The 17,622-nt window shown below is 40.4% G+C and overlaps 1 protein-coding gene across 7 annotated transcripts in view; it reads right to left on the minus strand.

The window, feature by feature from the left end:
* The window catches only part of FOXN3 (forkhead box N3), a 219,328-nt gene that overhangs the window by 64,298 nt on the left and 137,408 nt on the right, over nt 1-17,622 (minus strand). For all 7 annotated transcript variants that reach the window (XM_075103695.1, XM_075103690.1, XM_075103696.1 and 4 more), the window contains one exon: nt 14,053-14,117. In XM_075103695.1, coding sequence (XP_074959796.1) covers nt 14,053-14,117 — 65 coding nt within the window. The remainder of the gene's footprint in view (nt 1-14,052; nt 14,118-17,622) is intronic.

Raw genomic sequence — 17,622 nt, forward strand, 5'->3', positions numbered from 1 at the left:
CATCAGTCTCCCGGCCAAAGGCAACTGCCACTTTCCAACCAGTGAGGACAACTGGAAACCCTCATTTATTATTTTGCATGCACTTTGTGTCCCTGGAGCAACTTATCACACAGGCTTTTTTTGCTTCTGAATGACCTAACATCATGCCTGCAGGGAAGAACTTCTACAGGCTTCAGCTTGTTGGCTTCCTATATAAATTCAACAGCATTTCACTTCTTGATTTTTTTCTTAATATATACTGAAGAAAAAACCTAAATGAAGAATCCAGGAAAGCTGAGGTGTTGAAAAAGACACCTGTAATAAGATAGTGCCTCAAGTGTGTTGGGTGCTGCATTTGAACACACAGGCAGACCCAAATAGCAGTACAGGTGGCTGTTTGAACTGGCACAGACATACAAGTGGAGGCTCATGATGCTAATTACAGTTGCCACACAGTGATTCACAAAATTCATGTCCTTTGATAAGAATATTCCAATTTTCATCAAATTATTTGTGAAGTAATGTATGTAAAATAACCTGAAATATGTGCAAAGTGTGGCAGCGGGGTTACACATTTACAGACATGGTTGCTCACGTGAGTTAAGAGTTCAAAATGAAACCACGACTAGTTGTTTTCAAACCAGAGTTTGAAAACAGAGTTTCAAGGCAGCAGACAGGCAGCATGAACTGCTTCGCAGTTCATCTTCTCTCTTGGGACCCTTGGCCAGCCGCTGCAACACTTGGGTGTGCCCCAAATTGCAGGTTACAGGCTGTTCCAAGAAGCAGTTTTAAGATTCTTCGCATATTGTCTCAGGTCTATAAAGCTGTCCCTCCTCCTGTCAGGCTTACAGAGCACACTCCCCTAGGATATTATCTGGAAAAGAATTTCAGCTTATAAAACAGGTTTACCAGCTGAATAAAACATCTAGCAGGAACTGTATACGTTAGGATCTGTTTTCACATAACAGATTTGTTCTAAGGTACATTTTTTCCTTATTATTATTTTAAACTAATCTTCAGTGGAAAAGATTATTCTTCCACCCAAAGCACTGCCACTACATGTCTATTAGTTCAGATAAACTCAAAAAAACGAGAGATGCCTTTAGCTAGACTGGTAGCTCACTATCACCATCTTAAGCTATTTTACTCAATCCATACATTGCTAAAGAGCTGTTCAGCGGTCTTGTGTACTAGCAAATCTCATACAGATCTTCACATTTCATTTTCCTCCTCCTGGAAAATAAACACTGAAGATTTGGTGTTGCAGTTAATCACAGAGAAAGCAAAGTATCAGTGGAAAAACTCAGAAACGTTTGTTTTATAATGTTTGCTTACTGTCCCCCTAGGAGTGGAAACTAGGGGCTACCCAGAATAGTTTAATGCGTGTCACTCTTCAAGAAAAACATCTATACCTATACAGAGGGGGCATCTCTAAAGATAGCAGTGAAATCATGCAGTGTTTACAGAATAAATCATGACGCCAATGACCTATATACATTTGCAAGTCTGGCAAGAGAGTAACTGCTGATCCTAGCAACAAAATTTCAGAAGGATTCATTTCAGAAATCTTCCAGTAAATTTGGATCCTGTTCTTCAGAAGTAATTGGAGCTCTGCTAGCCCCATCGTGACCAAAGAGAAAAGCCAGGGGGTTGTGACCTTGCAGCACTGTGTGCCTCTCAGGTTCTGTCCCCATCCAGTTCTGCCTCCGAGCATTAAGCTGTTCAACAGATGGTATAGAGAAATTTAGGGTTTGCTGGGTATTTTAAGTATCAATTTGAGTAGACTGTACCAAGCTGATTCTTTTGCCTTTCTGTATGAAGCTGCACTCTGAGCACTTATGTCATACATGGGTTGCCTCGTCGGTGATTAACGCTGTCCAAAGCACTAAGAACAAGCATCAGTGCTGCAACTCCACACCGGTCATGTCAAACCCTTACTCAGACACCAGTTCATACGTTTCAGGCTTCATCTTCTTAGAAATAATACTCCGGCCTCATTTGCACAGGGAGCATAGAAACAGATGTATTTGTGCAAGATGCTCTAACTCTTTTACCTTTTAAACCTCTTTAAAGAAGCAGCTACGTTACAGATACAGTAAAATGAACTATCTAGAAAAGCCAAAAAGCAAAACCAAATTGATGGAACACCTCAGAGACTGACTACAACCCAATAAAATAAGGGACTAAATAAAATCCTCTAATTTCTTAATCGATCATACATCTTAGCTAGCATTTGCTATTTTATGCCTTTAATCCACTAACTCATTTATACATTAAGTTTGAAAATGTAGACCTAGTTACTCTTGTGGTTTATCAGTGTGACCAAGGCAAGTTGTGATATTATTAAAAACAAAAATCTCCTCTCTCATCAGCCACTGTAGCAAAATTTTAAAAAGACAGATCCAGAAGTACTCCTTGACCTCTCTAGACATCATACAGTAAATAAGGCGTTTTCTGCCTGAGACACATATTAAAAACTCTTTATTTGGTAATAGATTAAGTTATTGACACAATGACACCCAGGGGAACTAGGTGGGGAAAAGTCAACACAAACTAATGGTAGTGTAAGATTAAACTGATTAAAAAAAAAAACAACAAACAAAAACAAACAAAAAACCAAAAAACCAAAACACCCAACAAATTTACAATACACCTCATTTTTTTATCTCCAAATTGCCGTAAGCAGCTGCAGTGATCAAAATTGGAACTGCTTGAAGGGGAGAAAGGATTAAAAATCAAGGGAACAACTTCAGATTTGCTCTAAAAGACTGAAAGGGAGGTCTGACAGACACAAAAAATAATAGAGAGAAGAAAATCTTTACAGAGGTAAAAATGGGGGGAAAGGGAGAGATATAACACATCCTGGTGGGAAGGACAATCTTTGTCACCAAAATATTATAGAACTTAGTATTTTGCTGTACTGGTATCTCCAGCCTAGCATTTGGATGACACAGAAAACATTTCCAAACAGGAATGGAAATATCCAGGTTTCCCAGCAAAACATTAGAACATATTTACAGGTAATTTTTCCTCCATGGATGGGTTTCTGAATTTACAAGAACAGGGCAGATACACCAAATCTCTAGCACAAAAAGGGATATTTTTCTACATTGCTGTGTATTTCTTTGTACATTAAATATATTAGATAACCCTGCGTATTTATATTTCAATGCATTTCTTTAAATATACACACAGACATGTTTGTACACACGCAGCTGATCAGATGGTCTGGCCTTAGCTATTTTCCTTTTTCATCTCCAAGAGAGAAAACTTATTGTTCTTGTTTCTCAGGAGAAATAACTTAATACTTGAGTATCAGAAACTGAGTGCTGAAACTCAACATATGATTCACAAAGCAGCATATCCTGTTTTATTACAAAAAACCCCAACGTATGTATCCACACAAAATAAGTAAATTACGTTTAAAAGCTGCAAAGCAAGGATGTACTGGAAAAATATGAAAATTAAAGATAGGAAGTGTTCTTAGTATCTTCATTCAATTTGTGCATATACGTAAAAATCAGGACTGGAATTTCCCATCACTCTGTGAACAATTTTAATTTCAATTTCACCTTATCCTTCCTGTGCACTAGAGAGCAGTATGATGGGCTAACACACAGAAATAAACACTGTCAGAGAGAAAGAATTTATTACCTTTATTGTACACAACTGCAACCACTGTAAGACTCTGACTTATAAAGGGAAAGGAAACTAAGAGAAATAACATGTAAGAAGCAGCCAAGAATCCTATAATGGTATTTCCAAATTGATGGAGGTTGTCCTAAAATAATTCAAAGAAAAGTTTTGTTTTCTTTGCTAATTTGTGGTCAGTATTAAACGCATTAAAGAGAGGATAAATTGTTTTACCAGCCTAAAAGCCTTCTGGACTTTTCCCAAAGATTACCTTTGTAAGAAAATGAGAGTTTATGCCATTCTACTGATTAGAGAGGACTGTTTTTTAAAAGTTCATCCTTCAGGATCCAGATACAACTTCTCTTTCCTTTACAAAGGGAGAGGGATGTGAGGAAGAAGTTCTGTATACAAAAGGTTCATGTCACAGTCTGCTGCCTTGGCAGGTGTACTTCAAGTAGCTTGAAATCGGTAGAGGACTACTTACCCCAAAAGAAGCCCTAGCTTTGGTTTTGGTGTTCCTGAACACACTGTACTTCTACTGATAAAGAAAAAAAATCCTACCTCTTTCCCTCTTGGAAGTCCCAATTCAGTTTCAAGTCTGTTACAAATTGCAGTAAAATCAAGTGATGTGTTCACAGTTGTAATAATGAAGTTGGCCATCCCAGGGCTCTGCATACTTTCAAGTGTACAACTGAAGAATTCCTAGCACTAAGATTTATTCCAATATCTGAAACAAATGGATTATTTCCACACTTAGCTTAACCCACAGCAGTGAAACGTGCACACCACTGACCACCCTTCCAATTTGAGATAGCATCTAGTTTTCTCAACTGTTCAAATAAAATTGAGCTCTCTTAATAATACGCCATTTGCATTAATTTGCCATTTCTTCTAGATAGTCAAGAAATGCCTTTTACATAACCAAAAACTTACCAATCTTTAACCAACATGACAGAGATCTGCTCTGACCAGATGGGAGAAATTCTTAGCATGTTAGAGAGGAAAAATTATTGCTAGTGTTAACCATGAACAAAATCAACACAGACAGCATACAAAACCACAACACATGAACATCGCTTGGACTAGATATTCATCACTGGTTTTCCCATAATTTTCTTCCGTTTACTGGTTATGAAGGTTTGGTTTCCCCAGGGATCCAAAAACATGTGACTGTCCATCACCCAAGTAGGTCATAGCAAGAGAGCATCTTAAAAATTTCCAGAGCTTCTGTTTTAATTATCTCAATATAGGTCTGTCTCAAGAAACCTGACATGCCATCAAAGAACAGCCCAACTTGACAACAGCTTTCCCTTGCTGATAGCATATCACCAAAACTGCTCATAGCAACACAACTGCAATATTATTATTTTAGTAATCTCCACGTAAAGCACGGGCTTATGCCTCTCTCATAGCTGTGCTCTCAAACAGACTCTACAATTATGAAAGCCAAGATTACTTCTAATATCAACCACCTTCACATTTCAGGAATGCCAAACAGTCACAGGCTCTCAGCATGGAGCATATGCTCCAGCTCATCAGCCCAGAGATTTTGATGGCAATAATCACAATAATTTCACAGTTACGGAAAATAAAACTTTACATACTCTACCATTTTCCAAGTTACCGTACAAATTTTACCACTAGTTTCTAACTGCGACTTGTTCAGAGAACTGCTGTTATAAAATGGGATCTAACTGATCGTACGCAACGTCCCGGCCATAGGCCACTGAAATGTCATACCCTAAGCCCCAGCCTAGCCAGAGGTGGCCTGGCCCCAAATTCCATGTACAGAAAAGGTCTGACACCGATTCCTGCCAGACTTGTCTCTGTAGCTGCAGAGACCATGTCCAGGACTTCCCAGCTACCTGACAGACCCTTAGGAGATGCTGTCACCGTGCTACCAGGCATCCAGAAACCCTGGGCACAGGCAAACAATCCCCATGCTCTAAGCAGTCTATGGCTCCTGGTGGGGAAAGGAAAACATCAGAGGAATCCTGGATATATGGTAGTCCTGGTAAAGGAGATAGCCACTGAACAGGAACCTGCCATTTCTGTATCTAGTCTACATCTTCCTTCACCCAACTGAAGTCCAAGGGTGGCACAGTCAGTTTTCCACATGTAAGTCAGTTCCATATGTGTGGTTGGGGGTGGGGGGAAGGACATGTCTCTGGAGAAAAGCATCTGTACTGATGTCTAAAGAAGGGCCAGTCACAGAAAATGCTTCTCCTAAAAAAGCTGAGATCAGCTACCAGTGATTTACAAGAAGTGGATTCCAGCATTCAAATTGCAAAGCCACAAGGACATCACCTACAGGACCAACCTGAGATGAAGCCAAGAACATATTTGAGGCCATTTAGCAGCATCTCTAGAGTAATTCTACCTGCAGGTTACCTCAGCACTAAACTGTTTGGGCCAGGACTATCCACTCCCCACCCCCTCCATGATTTAAGTAGCCTCCCCTTCCTGTCCTACACTAGTTTTTGGGGCAGCCAGGCCAGCACTGTGGGGACCTGCAGCAACAACAGCAGCTATTTCTTCAGTGTGTATTGCATAGTGCTGTTTAACTGCCACCGCTCACACAGCAGTTGACGCTGAAGGTAAAACAGGCGGATACACACAGATGTATCCTCTCCTCTGCCCAAGGTTAGCACTGCAGTAGGACTTGCCTTGCAGCATTCACCCACACCCTCCAGTTGTCAAGGGAAGTAAACAAAGCCAGTAAACTTCATCTTGAGTCACTCAGAAGTAGTAATTCCAAAGTCACTATGTGGGACTGTTACAAAATAAGCAAATTTATCGGTAAAGATAGCAAAGACGCCTATGCAGATGTAAAACATAAGTCACTGAGTTTTTAAACACGGTAGGAATTTAACTCATCTTGTACTCTGCAACATTATCTAACATTAGCAAGACCTGTCTGCTGCAGTTAGGTTTTCTTCCTTCTCAGCTTTAGAAGCCAAAGGTAGCTCAGATGTTTTGGTCACAAGGAACATAAACAGCCAGTGGTCACATTTCCTTACTAATGGCTCCAACACAAATGTTAATAGGACCACACTTCAGGCACTTAATAAATTACAGCTTTTTCTGTTGTCTTACACACTCAGCTTGAAAAACAGGAATAAAAAGACTAAATACATACTGCACAGCTAATGCATAGCACCCTATATACAAATGTCCTACATGGAGCTAAAAATGTGACACCAAAGTGACCATTTCTGTATGAATCACTGCAATCACTGTCTCTCACTAGGATTTTTTTATTGGATTCACAGTGCTAAGGCCATTTTAAAATCCTCTCAACAAACATGTGCCCTTACCAGCACCCTCAGGACCCTAGCCACCCCAATAGGGTTTTACCCACTTTCACAAACAAAGGAATTTTACTTCTTCAAATAATACAACTGCAAACACACTGAATGTTAATAATAAATAAATTATTCAAATATTTGGTCTCTACGGGAGCACCATGTGAATCATCTTCCTGAAAAGTAACTCCTGAAGAGATTGTCAGGTACCCTTCATATGTGTGCCTGTGTGTGTGGGAAGGGCCAACAAAAAGAAAAAAAGTTTATTTAAATAATAATGCAATGTGAATGAAAAGTGATTTATTTTAACACAGAGATATAGCAGCTTTGCTGTTAATTCAATAGGTTGACCAAAGCCAAGTCACCAGCAAACATAGAGCATGACTGACTACAGTTTCAAAGATGGTGGAACTGGAGGTTGGAGAAGCAAAATTTGAAGAGAAAACATGGTGAAGTCAAAAGGTTTAGTGCTCTTCTGATGAATATAACTAAACTGGACACTCAAAACCTCAGATCTCCACAAAAACACAGTAATTTATGGAGTTAAAGAGTCAATTTCCAAGTGTACCTCTAAGAGTAAGGGGTTTAATTGAAACTTCATCGGGGAAAAACAACCGCAAACCTAAAACACACTTCCCTGAAAAAGCTAATAAACAGCACCGTTGCTTTTTACAGTTAGGTTCCCCCGTTTAAGGTTCTCCCATTAGTGGAGCACCAGAATATGATACGGAGCCAGTATTTTGTAGACTGGCACCTCTGTGCAGTGAGAAGCACTATTACTATCCTCATTTCACAGAGCAGAAAACCAAGGAATTATAACCCCAAAGAAAGAGCGTTTAGATTCTTGGGGAATATGAGATGCCTACATACACATTAGGAAACTAATGTTCAGTTGGATTTGGGTCTTGCCCAAGGTTGTGTTATATATAGATCACAGCCCCTGAGTCTACCAATCCTAGGGCTACACTGCCTTGCACCATTTTTGGCATTTCTTCTGATAGTCGTAATTACATTTAAGTATTATATAATATTAAATTATCTGTAATATATATGCTACCTTGCCACGTTGAGCTACCTCACCTCTAGGTAGTAGAAGAAAACAGAGCAGTTCTCTCCGAGTTTGGTTTGCTTTTGAGGTGCATTGAGACATGCAATTCTAAGAGTTAAATACACACAGAGTCTTACTAATCCTCTCTTCTTTCAGCATTCCTGTTCCTCCTCTCGTCACCCCATTAGCACCAGCAGGTACGGATACCCTGTGTCCCAGGATGGGCTGCACCTCTCCCTCACGTGCCCAGGACTTGCACCTGTCCTGTTTGTGCAGTGGAAAGCAAATGAACTGCATTTCCACCAGAAGAAAGAAGCCCACTATGCCTGCAGAGGCCCTCAGGTGATTGTTAGCGGGTGCTGGCAAACACATCCCAATTTTTCATGTTATTAACAAGAAAACACATGTGGTTGCATACACATGGGAGTCTTTTCTTTTGAATTTGTTGTCAAATTCCACCTTGAAGGTAACAAGAACTCCTCCTCCCAAACCTCTCCAGAGAAATGACTGAGTAGCTGATATGGGTAGTACTTGCTCTCCAAAGAAACCTGTCCCTTCTATTGTTATATTTTTATCCTAATGTCACTATTAACATAAAAATGCAGGCTGATGCCTTCATTTATAAGAGGAGACAATTCTAATTTAGCATTCACAAGGGAAAGAGCAACAGTTGCCCCCTTTCTGCCTCCTCCCTGTTGGCTTATTTCCAACTTAGCAAGTGCTTATATTGATAGCTAACACTCGGGAATCGTGAAGTCCCAAATCTGCTCTCTCATTTTGTACTATTACTCAAAGGACAGTGGATTAAACGAACTGTTTGGTCATTTCAAGGATTCTCATGCTCATTAGAGAAGAAAAAGATCTCTGCGTGCATGTGTTCATAAATGAGCTGGTTCCCCATCTTTTTCTGTAGGACTTCTCAGGACTGGTCTGTCCACATTTTGTACAAAATAAACTTTCAGAATTAGGGATGCAGTTTTCTTGCTCTCTCAAATAAATTACCATTCTCATCCAAGAATAAAGTGGCCTGTGTGCTTTGGCAATTTCCTTAAAGTCTCATGTTATGGTCAGATATCAGATGTCAGTACACTAAAATGTGAAAGCCACCATCCTAGATTGAGGGCACCAAGGGTTGGTATCTTGCCTGCAACAGCAGTCCCCAGAGTTTCCATTTCTACTCTGCAACGAACTCTGAAGTCACCGTCTCACACTGCTTTTGGTGATACCTGACCCTGTGAAGACAGTGTCTTCTGTTTTTCCTGCCAGAGCGCCTCACAGGTGGTGCCACCTACAGCCATAGCAGCTGGACCAAGGCAGATCACACATGGGCTGCTGGAAGCATCAGTCAGAGATGAAAGTGTCCCATAAAATGCCTTCCCAGAGGAGAAGAGGCCAAGCCATCCCCATGTGAGCATCCTATCGCTTGCTCTGTTCTGGAGCATGAGGATGCCTGCTCCCTGCAGCTGATGGTAGAGAGAGAATAAAGCAGCCTGTCAGATCTGGGAAAGACAATCCCTCCTTTCTCAGGCTCCCTCAGCCAAGTGGGACCGGAGGCCACAAGTAACTCCTCACTCCTCCCCTCCTGTGTTCTGCAAATGGGATGGGATTTTTGCCAGTCTTTTTTTCTGTTCTAATTAACAGAGAATTGTAGCTTCAAAGGAAAGACATGCAGCGTGAATTCAGTTCACTGACTGCTGCAATCCTGCTCACAGGTATGAATCTGGGTCTGCAGCACCTCTGGAGCAAGAGCTCATATCTTTGATTTAAAATCCATAAGCAGCAGATTTAAACTGTACTGGTCATCAGAAGTGGAAGTGGAGGACCTTGCTCACACAAGAAAGCAGACAGCACAGCAGGGATCATGGCTCTACCTCCAGTTGGTCAGGAATTGCTCAAAGCAGCAACCCAAGGTAGACCATCTAGACACAGTGATGAGGGCCATCTCCATTTTCAGTTCTAAGAGCAGCAAGGACTGGATGACCCAGGTTCACTTTCCTTCCTTGGACGATAAAGAATCACTAACCATGCTACCATGAAGGCTTGCTTCTTCCAGGCTCTGACTAGAAACTCAGGAAGCTTACCCAAGAATGGCATTAAGCCTTGCAGACATGTACTTGCCATAAACCAGACAGGAGGCATTGCTTTATGTCAGCTGCTGCCCAGTCACAGGGCTCTTGCATCTTCCGGAGCAACTTCAGAAGTCCTTGCATTCTTGTTTCAAACTCCACTGCAGCAGCAACAGCAGATGCAGAGCAGTCTTTTCACTGTACGGCGCTCTGTTTCCATGCCAGCTGTAATTAGACCTGCAAGCACCTTCTACGTACACTTCCTTGCAACTCAGGACTGGACAAATTCAATATGAGAAGACATAGTAATATGTTCATTTTGTTTATTGAAGTGTGAGGGCAAATAAGAAAAAAGAGAGTGGTAAGTTCAGTATTTTTTTTTTCCTCAAAATGAAAGTTGCATCTTTAAGAAACAAAACTGATCCCCTCCACTGTCCAGTTACATCTTACAGGTGGAGCTCAGCAGCTGGAATTTACATGACTGCTGCTAAAAGTTAATTTGAAGATGTATGTTTAATTTATTCAGGAATAATGTTAGATATATTGAGAGCAAGAGAGTTTTATTATTACCATTGATCTGTGAGGAACTGCATCCTCAAGTTTATAACATGAGATTAATAGCAAAGACAGAGCAGAGGCAACAAAACTGACCTTATCTGAACATGATGCATTAGTTTCAAAGTCCTGAAATTAATGTGATTATGTCCCCACCTATCTCACTCGGCACAAGTTCCTGAAGACTTTAGAACAAGTCTATATCTTTTCCACTGTAAAGACTTTTTCCTGTCATCTATTTTATTAAATAAAAATTGATGTGTTATGACAGCTGAGAACAGAAAAAACAGTGGGAACAAAGGCCCTCCATACAGCACATTTAAAAAAATTAACCCATGATTTGAAACAAAAACAAAGTATGTACAATAACAAGTTACAAAAAAACAATAGAAAAAGTAAAACAGTAAGAGCAAAAGCATGTTTTATCTGGGAATCCTGAAGGATAGAATGCAGCAATCTCCATGGACACACAAGTAAGTTTTGAGAGAAGGTATCAGAGTCTGATAAGGCTGAAGGTTCTACCTCTGTTAAGCTCTGCATGGGATTCCATGAGACCAAAGAGCACAAGATATAAGGAGCAATCCTCACCTAGCAGAAGGAGCTCAACATTTCAAAAAGCACCTGAGCACGTGACTCAACACAAAAAGTAAATTTATTGTTCATTTGTTCTGATTAGAGAGTTAATGCTAGGAACAACAGTACCATGATCCTCAAAAAATAAAATGAGGTAGCCATCTTGTATCTAATAAAATCATAAGCAAAAAGAAAATTACATATATATTTTGTTCAAAATTCTTCAACAAAGTACAAGCAAAGACAGCCAGAAAGGAACAGTGAATTAATCCTGCTCATGTCAAAGGCAATAAGAACACAGAATAGTTACAATGAATTTTAGCTTCCCTTTTTCTTCCTTTGCTATTTTGAGGTACTCCGATAACTGGTTTCTTAGTCACTTTCTCTGGAGAGATATGTCAAATGCTTTACAATAGTTAAGATTACTTTGCCAAATAGTTCAGGTATAAAATGAATGGAAAGCAGGAGCATCTACAAGTCTGTCTTGGCTAACAAAAGTACTATTGTGGATTTTTCTTCTCCTCATTCTCATTCCCCAGACCACAAAAAGAGCATTTTCCTTTACAATTCCAAAGAAATGAGGTGTGACAAGTGCATATGAATATCACTTTTACTAATATTTCAGAATTATTCCGTATTATTGTCTATAACACGCACTGAACATTCTTTTCAAATGTAGTAAAACATTTATCGAGTAAAAATAATTTTAAATCCCTTTGTTACCTAATCTTTTGCCAATCAAAAGGCAGTATTATAACCTGAAATGGGTAATTGAGTCAATTTTTCATTCTCTTGTTTACATTCAGCTGGATACAAGCACTGGAAAAAGAGACTTAAGATGGTCAACGTAAGGTAGGGCTCGACAAACCTCTCCACCTGCTCATCTCACACCTCCCTGCACCTGCTACCATTCCTCTATATAGGTCTTCCGGAAAAAGACAGTCAGAAGCAGCAAAGAGGTGGATGCACTATTTCCATGCAACCTGCTGAAGCCTGTACGTGAAAGAGTTCATCGTAGGGAAAAACGGGAGACAGAAAGACAGTAAGAAAGGCAGACTTTGTTGAGTTGTTTTCTTGTTTTAAAATTAAAACCAGCAAGTGTTAAAAGATGACTTTAATGAGGTTTTTCTTCGCACTCTCTCATCCTTCCAACCTCAGACATATCATGCATATTAGAGTTCAAACTGGCTGCATTTTCCACTTGAAATGGCAACACAGAATGCCAACTCAGTTAAAGGTCTGTTAGGCTTTGTTAGTTCCTTGAAAAGGCAGTCATCTCTTTTTTTCCTCTACTCCTTTAATATGCTGTAATGTTTTGGGCTTTTAGGATTTTTCCCCCCCCAACTTGGAAGGCAGAGGAGGGCAGAGAAGAGGGTGGAGAACAACATACTCTTCTTTATTGGGAGAAAGCTTAAAGCAACAACTGAAATAGAAAGGACTACGAAATAGTTGTTATTAATTCCTGGATATCTTCCATCATAAGAAGAGGTAAAACATTTGTGCCGTACAGTCTTGACAGAGTAGTTTACATTTTATGAACTCAAATTACAGACTGTATATGTGCAGGTACACATTTAAAACTGGAATTAACTGAAAATCAATCAAGCATATCCATTCACAATAGTTTCTTTTTTTCCTGAGAAAAAGAAAATTTTAAAAAATCTACTTCTTTCCATTAGAAAGGACTGCAAAGGTAGCAGATCTGTCCTATCAAAACTAAAGCCAAATGCAGCCAGATTCTACAATTTATAGCCTCTCCAAATGTTAAGAAATAATCTGAATGCTTTAATGTATTCAAAATTTGTTTGAACAAATCTCAGCATAGATATTAGATAACAGAATTATGCAAATTCCTAGACATGTGCAAGGAATCAGTTGAAAAATATTCTCAGGTAAACTACAGATGCTGGATTACTTTGGGGTGTTGAAGGTGAGCAGTACTGCCTGCTAATTATTTGCTTGTGAGCCTCATTGTGAGTAAGGCTCCATCCTAGGTGATTTGGAGAAATGTTCTGGAGAACATTATACAACATTTTTTGCCAGAAAGAAGGCCAGAAAACTGCTGGCACCATAAGAATGAATACAAAACTGAGATACTTCATGGCAAAATACTTGCAAAGACCAAAAAAATCATCCTAAATGGTATAAGTTACTTTTGCACCATAGACAAATGCATTCAGTCTAGGGAAACAGCCTTCTGTGTTGCCAAGACACTTCCATTAAGAGCAATGGTAGTTCTATGTACTCAATGGCAGAAATGTAAACATACTTAGCAGTGAATAATGATTTTAGAAAGTCTAGCAAGAGAGACTGAAAATCTTCACCTACCAAAACTGCAGTCATACAGCTTCTATCGTCCATCCAATGGAAATAAGTTATTTAACATTCCTCTATGAATATAAGCACCCTTAAAAATTGTATGTTCCTTGAGACAAATAGTCTGCCACTGTTCTTCCCACTACTGCACTGCTACCTACCTTTGGGTACATTTTTCTATCAGCACAGTTAGGGAGTAGAAGAAAGGATCTGTCTCAAAGAACAACCTGACTTCATCCACAGAGCTAAAAGCAGTGTTCCTGGAACATTTCCTTCTGGGCGCTGTTTATCCACACAAAGGAAAGGAAAAAAAAAAGCCACCCTTTGCCATATTTCACACTATGTAAATTAATAATCTGAGGAAAGAAAAAAAGCCGCAACTTTCATAGACTACACTCACTGTATGTAGTAAACCATCATTTTCAAGGCACCAGATACGCAGTAAAGGAGACAGGTTAAAGGAAACAAAAAACGTTTGGTTACTTCTTGCCCAGTTATTATTACAAAAGCTGTGCAATTTGCAAGAGGTATATGTTAAGTAGAGCAGTTACTCCAAGATGTAACATCCATCACCTACCTTGTAGAAGGGCTCCATTTCTCTTGAAAAAGGTGCTTCCTGGCCAAATGGGTGGACCTGATGTGCTAAAGGTAATAAGAAATAAGTGTAAAGAAAATCTCATTCACATCAAACAATTAGAAGTTACTATTTGCATGAATTCTGTTTTGTTTTTAAAGCTAATGTATGTAATGGTATTTTTGCCTTCAAGCAAGGGTCTAAAATTTCATGTTAAAATATGTCAATTTGATTCAAGATTCACGTTCTCTTCACAAGGAAAAACTCCTCAGAAAAGCACATGCCCACACTCTCTTAGAAGAAGAGATAAAAAAAGCCATTTGGAATAAATAAATAAAAAAACCACAAATCAATGTCAAAAATATTTACTGAATTCTCAGTACAGCAAAATATACTCCCAAAGCCATCTGCTAAAAACCCAAACGCTTTATGGCTTTTACTCAACCGTAGCAACGTGCTACCCCAGCTAATGCATCAGCCTGGAAAAGCCTTGGCCAGACACCAGGCGGGCTCTGTGCTTCCACCCGAGCACTTAGCCCACCAAAGCCCCTCATACGCAGTGGGCACCTCGCCTCGCCACAGAACACACAGCTCAACAGGCTGTCCCATGAGCACCAGAATTAATGCGGCTTGGTCTTTGCGTGCTTTGTGACCAGAGTGGCTCCCGCAAGACCCCGGCAGGGTGGTGGCTGTGGTGGACCCTTGGTCGCCCAGACGTGCTGGACGCCTGCCTGAACCAAAGCCCTTCCCTGAACTTGGGCCACTTCCAGGTCCCTCTTTCGCTTCGCCTCCTGCTCGCGCAGAAGCAATGGCCTCCGAGAGGCCTCTCCCGTGACAAGTGCAGCTAAAGTCGAAGAAAGGATTCAAACGTGGGGAAAAGAAAGTGAAGGAAGCGGCGGGGAAATACGATCCTCTAAACCTTGTTTCAGTCATTGCCTCGGAGCAGCTCCATGGTGCTGCAGGCAACAGGACTGTAGAGCAGCCACTCCAACAACCTGTGGTGCTGGCGGAGAGGGGAGGCTGTGAGGAAGCGCCTGATGGCGGCCCGCACCCCTTCTCTCCTGCAAAAGCACCAGAGCACCGCTGCAAGGACACCACCACACCAGAACAGCTCTCCTTCCTGCGGCAGCTGCCCCACAGCATTCCCAGATGTAAAAGGTAACCTCACTCGTCTCTGAACAGGGCAGATGACTGTTGGCCATGCGCGCCCCTCCTGCGGTTCCAGCACAGCTCGCCCCCGCCCAGGGAAACCCACAGGCGCTGCTGCCCAGAGCGAGAGCGCTGCCGCTGCTCCTGCTCCACGGGGGTCCTCCACGGGAGAGGCACTACCTGTAGGAGCTTGTCGACTGCATCCTAGAGCTCAGGTGCAGCAAGTATTTTAAAAGCTCAGTACCTAGGGAAAATGACTAAAATAATGGAAAATATATGCTGCAGCATTGTCAAGGCAGGTGGAAGAGACAGACTGCCAGGGGGTCCTTCCTGTAGCCATGAAACAGGTTTCAAAGTCCTCTCAAGCTTGAAGACAATCGTAGGTATTTTAATACACAGAGCTTTTACTGAAATTAGTATCATGAAACTACACTATCGATTTATAAATAATTGCCCTACACCCAAATTTGAGCGCAAATTAAAAGCAAGGGACTAAATATCCTTTTGGTAAGATTACTGTAAGCCTTTTTAAGGTAATCCACCTCCCTCTTTGGATGCAAAATGTGAGCCAAGCCCCACACACCATTTCTGTTGAAATCTAACTTTTGTCCCCTCTTGAGTTGACTGCCGCTACACAAAATGCAATGAAATGGAAAGCAGATGTTGTCTATTACATGGACAGCATCAGCAAAGCTCAGATAAAATGCCATACATAAAAAACGCACTGATATCACAATTATTCTGCAGAGGCTCTTTTGCTAACATATAAAAACTTCACTGTTAAATACTGACTGTAAAAGGATACAAAGCAATTATATGAGTAATAAAAGCCTTCGATGCTCCTGAACAAAAAAGGGAGTTGAAAGAGAGAGAGAGAGAGGGAGACCAAAATGACTAAAAAGAAGTTAAGTAGGTCTACATTCGTACGTGCTGGAGTGCGCTGGGGCACGCACTCGTCTGAATACACACGCTCACTTCATAGGGCTTGATGTAACCAATTGTTTGCATTCCTTAGAGCAAGCGCCAGCTCTTCAAGTGTAGCTCCTCAACTCACACGAAGGTCAAGAGCTGTTGAGGGTATTCACACTCCTGTAGGACAGGCTCACAGTTTTATAGCGCATCAGAGTCCAGGATAATCTCTGGGACAGGACCCATCAAGCTACAAGTGAAAAGCTGTAGCGTAGTCTTTATACTGTATAAATTTGCCACAGAAATCAGAAATCACAGTATGCCAACTATATGCCTCTCAAAAGCCCAAGAAAAAAATGGTGAAATTCTGAAGTGAAGCCACAGAAAAAATTTATTCCCAGGCTGCGTATGCCTGTATGTGGCTGGAAGAGGGTTAAAGAAAGGAGAAGGAAAAGCATATATATTTGAAGAGACAAAATGTCTCCACTAGAGAAACAAAGCCATAGTGATTTATCTTATTTTCCAACTTGAAATAAGGCCCAAGGCTCCCATAAAAAACTCCATCTGATTCAGCACAAATCTACGTGAACTGAGAAAATTAACTGTGCCTTCCCAGGGAAGGAAGCTAAAGAATTCAAGCATGTAAATAATGTACCGCAGTGACTGGTCAAGCCTTTCAAACAACAAACTTCTGTGTTTGCAGGGCTTTGCTGAAGTTTGGCTATGCCTGATCTGTGTTGCATAAATTCTCTTTCTGTTCCTGAACTTTTGCACATGAAGTTTCAGGTGGTATTTATTATTACAACCTATTTAAAGTTGAGAAATGACAGAGTTAAAACACCTCTCACTTCAAAGTGCTCAAAAGCTGCTTTCTCCCTGCTCCAGATTAAGAACCACTTGAAGAAGTTCATTCTTCTAAAGACCATCTCTAACAAAAAACCATTTGGTCCATCCCAGGTGTTTCTCAAATGAACTGTTTCTTCAGTGTAGCCTGTAAACTACTAGAGAAGAGTGGCTGGTTCTCCTACAGAATTAACAGGATATTTACAGTATTTAGGCAAAATAAAAATGCAAAATCTGGTTTTAGAAAATTCTTTAATAATCAATACATGCTGTAAGATTAATATTTATGTAATTAGCATTATTGATGGCAGAGTTTTTCCCCAAACTTATCAACTAAATGCACTAAATCAGTATTTAATTTCTTATAAACCCCACAGAGCTACCAGTGAAAAGCAGTTACTAGTTTGAAGTTTTATATCAGTACAAAGAAACTTGTGGCCTAATACATTTTTGTTACGCACAGGTTTGGACTGATTTAATTCCCAATAGAGCACTTGGGGACTGGGGAGACAGACTTGGATCAATCGTAAAGAGCTAAGATTTCAAACTAACATCTTGAAAGAACACGAATTAGTATAGTTTATAGATAAGACAACCTGTGAAACACCAACAGTTACCTGCCAAGGACCATTGGTTTGATTTGCAGAAAATACTACCATTTCAAGCATACCC

Source organism: Phalacrocorax aristotelis, chromosome 9 (genome assembly GCF_949628215.1).
Source record: "Phalacrocorax aristotelis chromosome 9, bGulAri2.1, whole genome shotgun sequence".
In the NCBI taxonomy this organism is placed as follows: domain Eukaryota; kingdom Metazoa; phylum Chordata; class Aves; order Suliformes; family Phalacrocoracidae; genus Phalacrocorax; species Phalacrocorax aristotelis.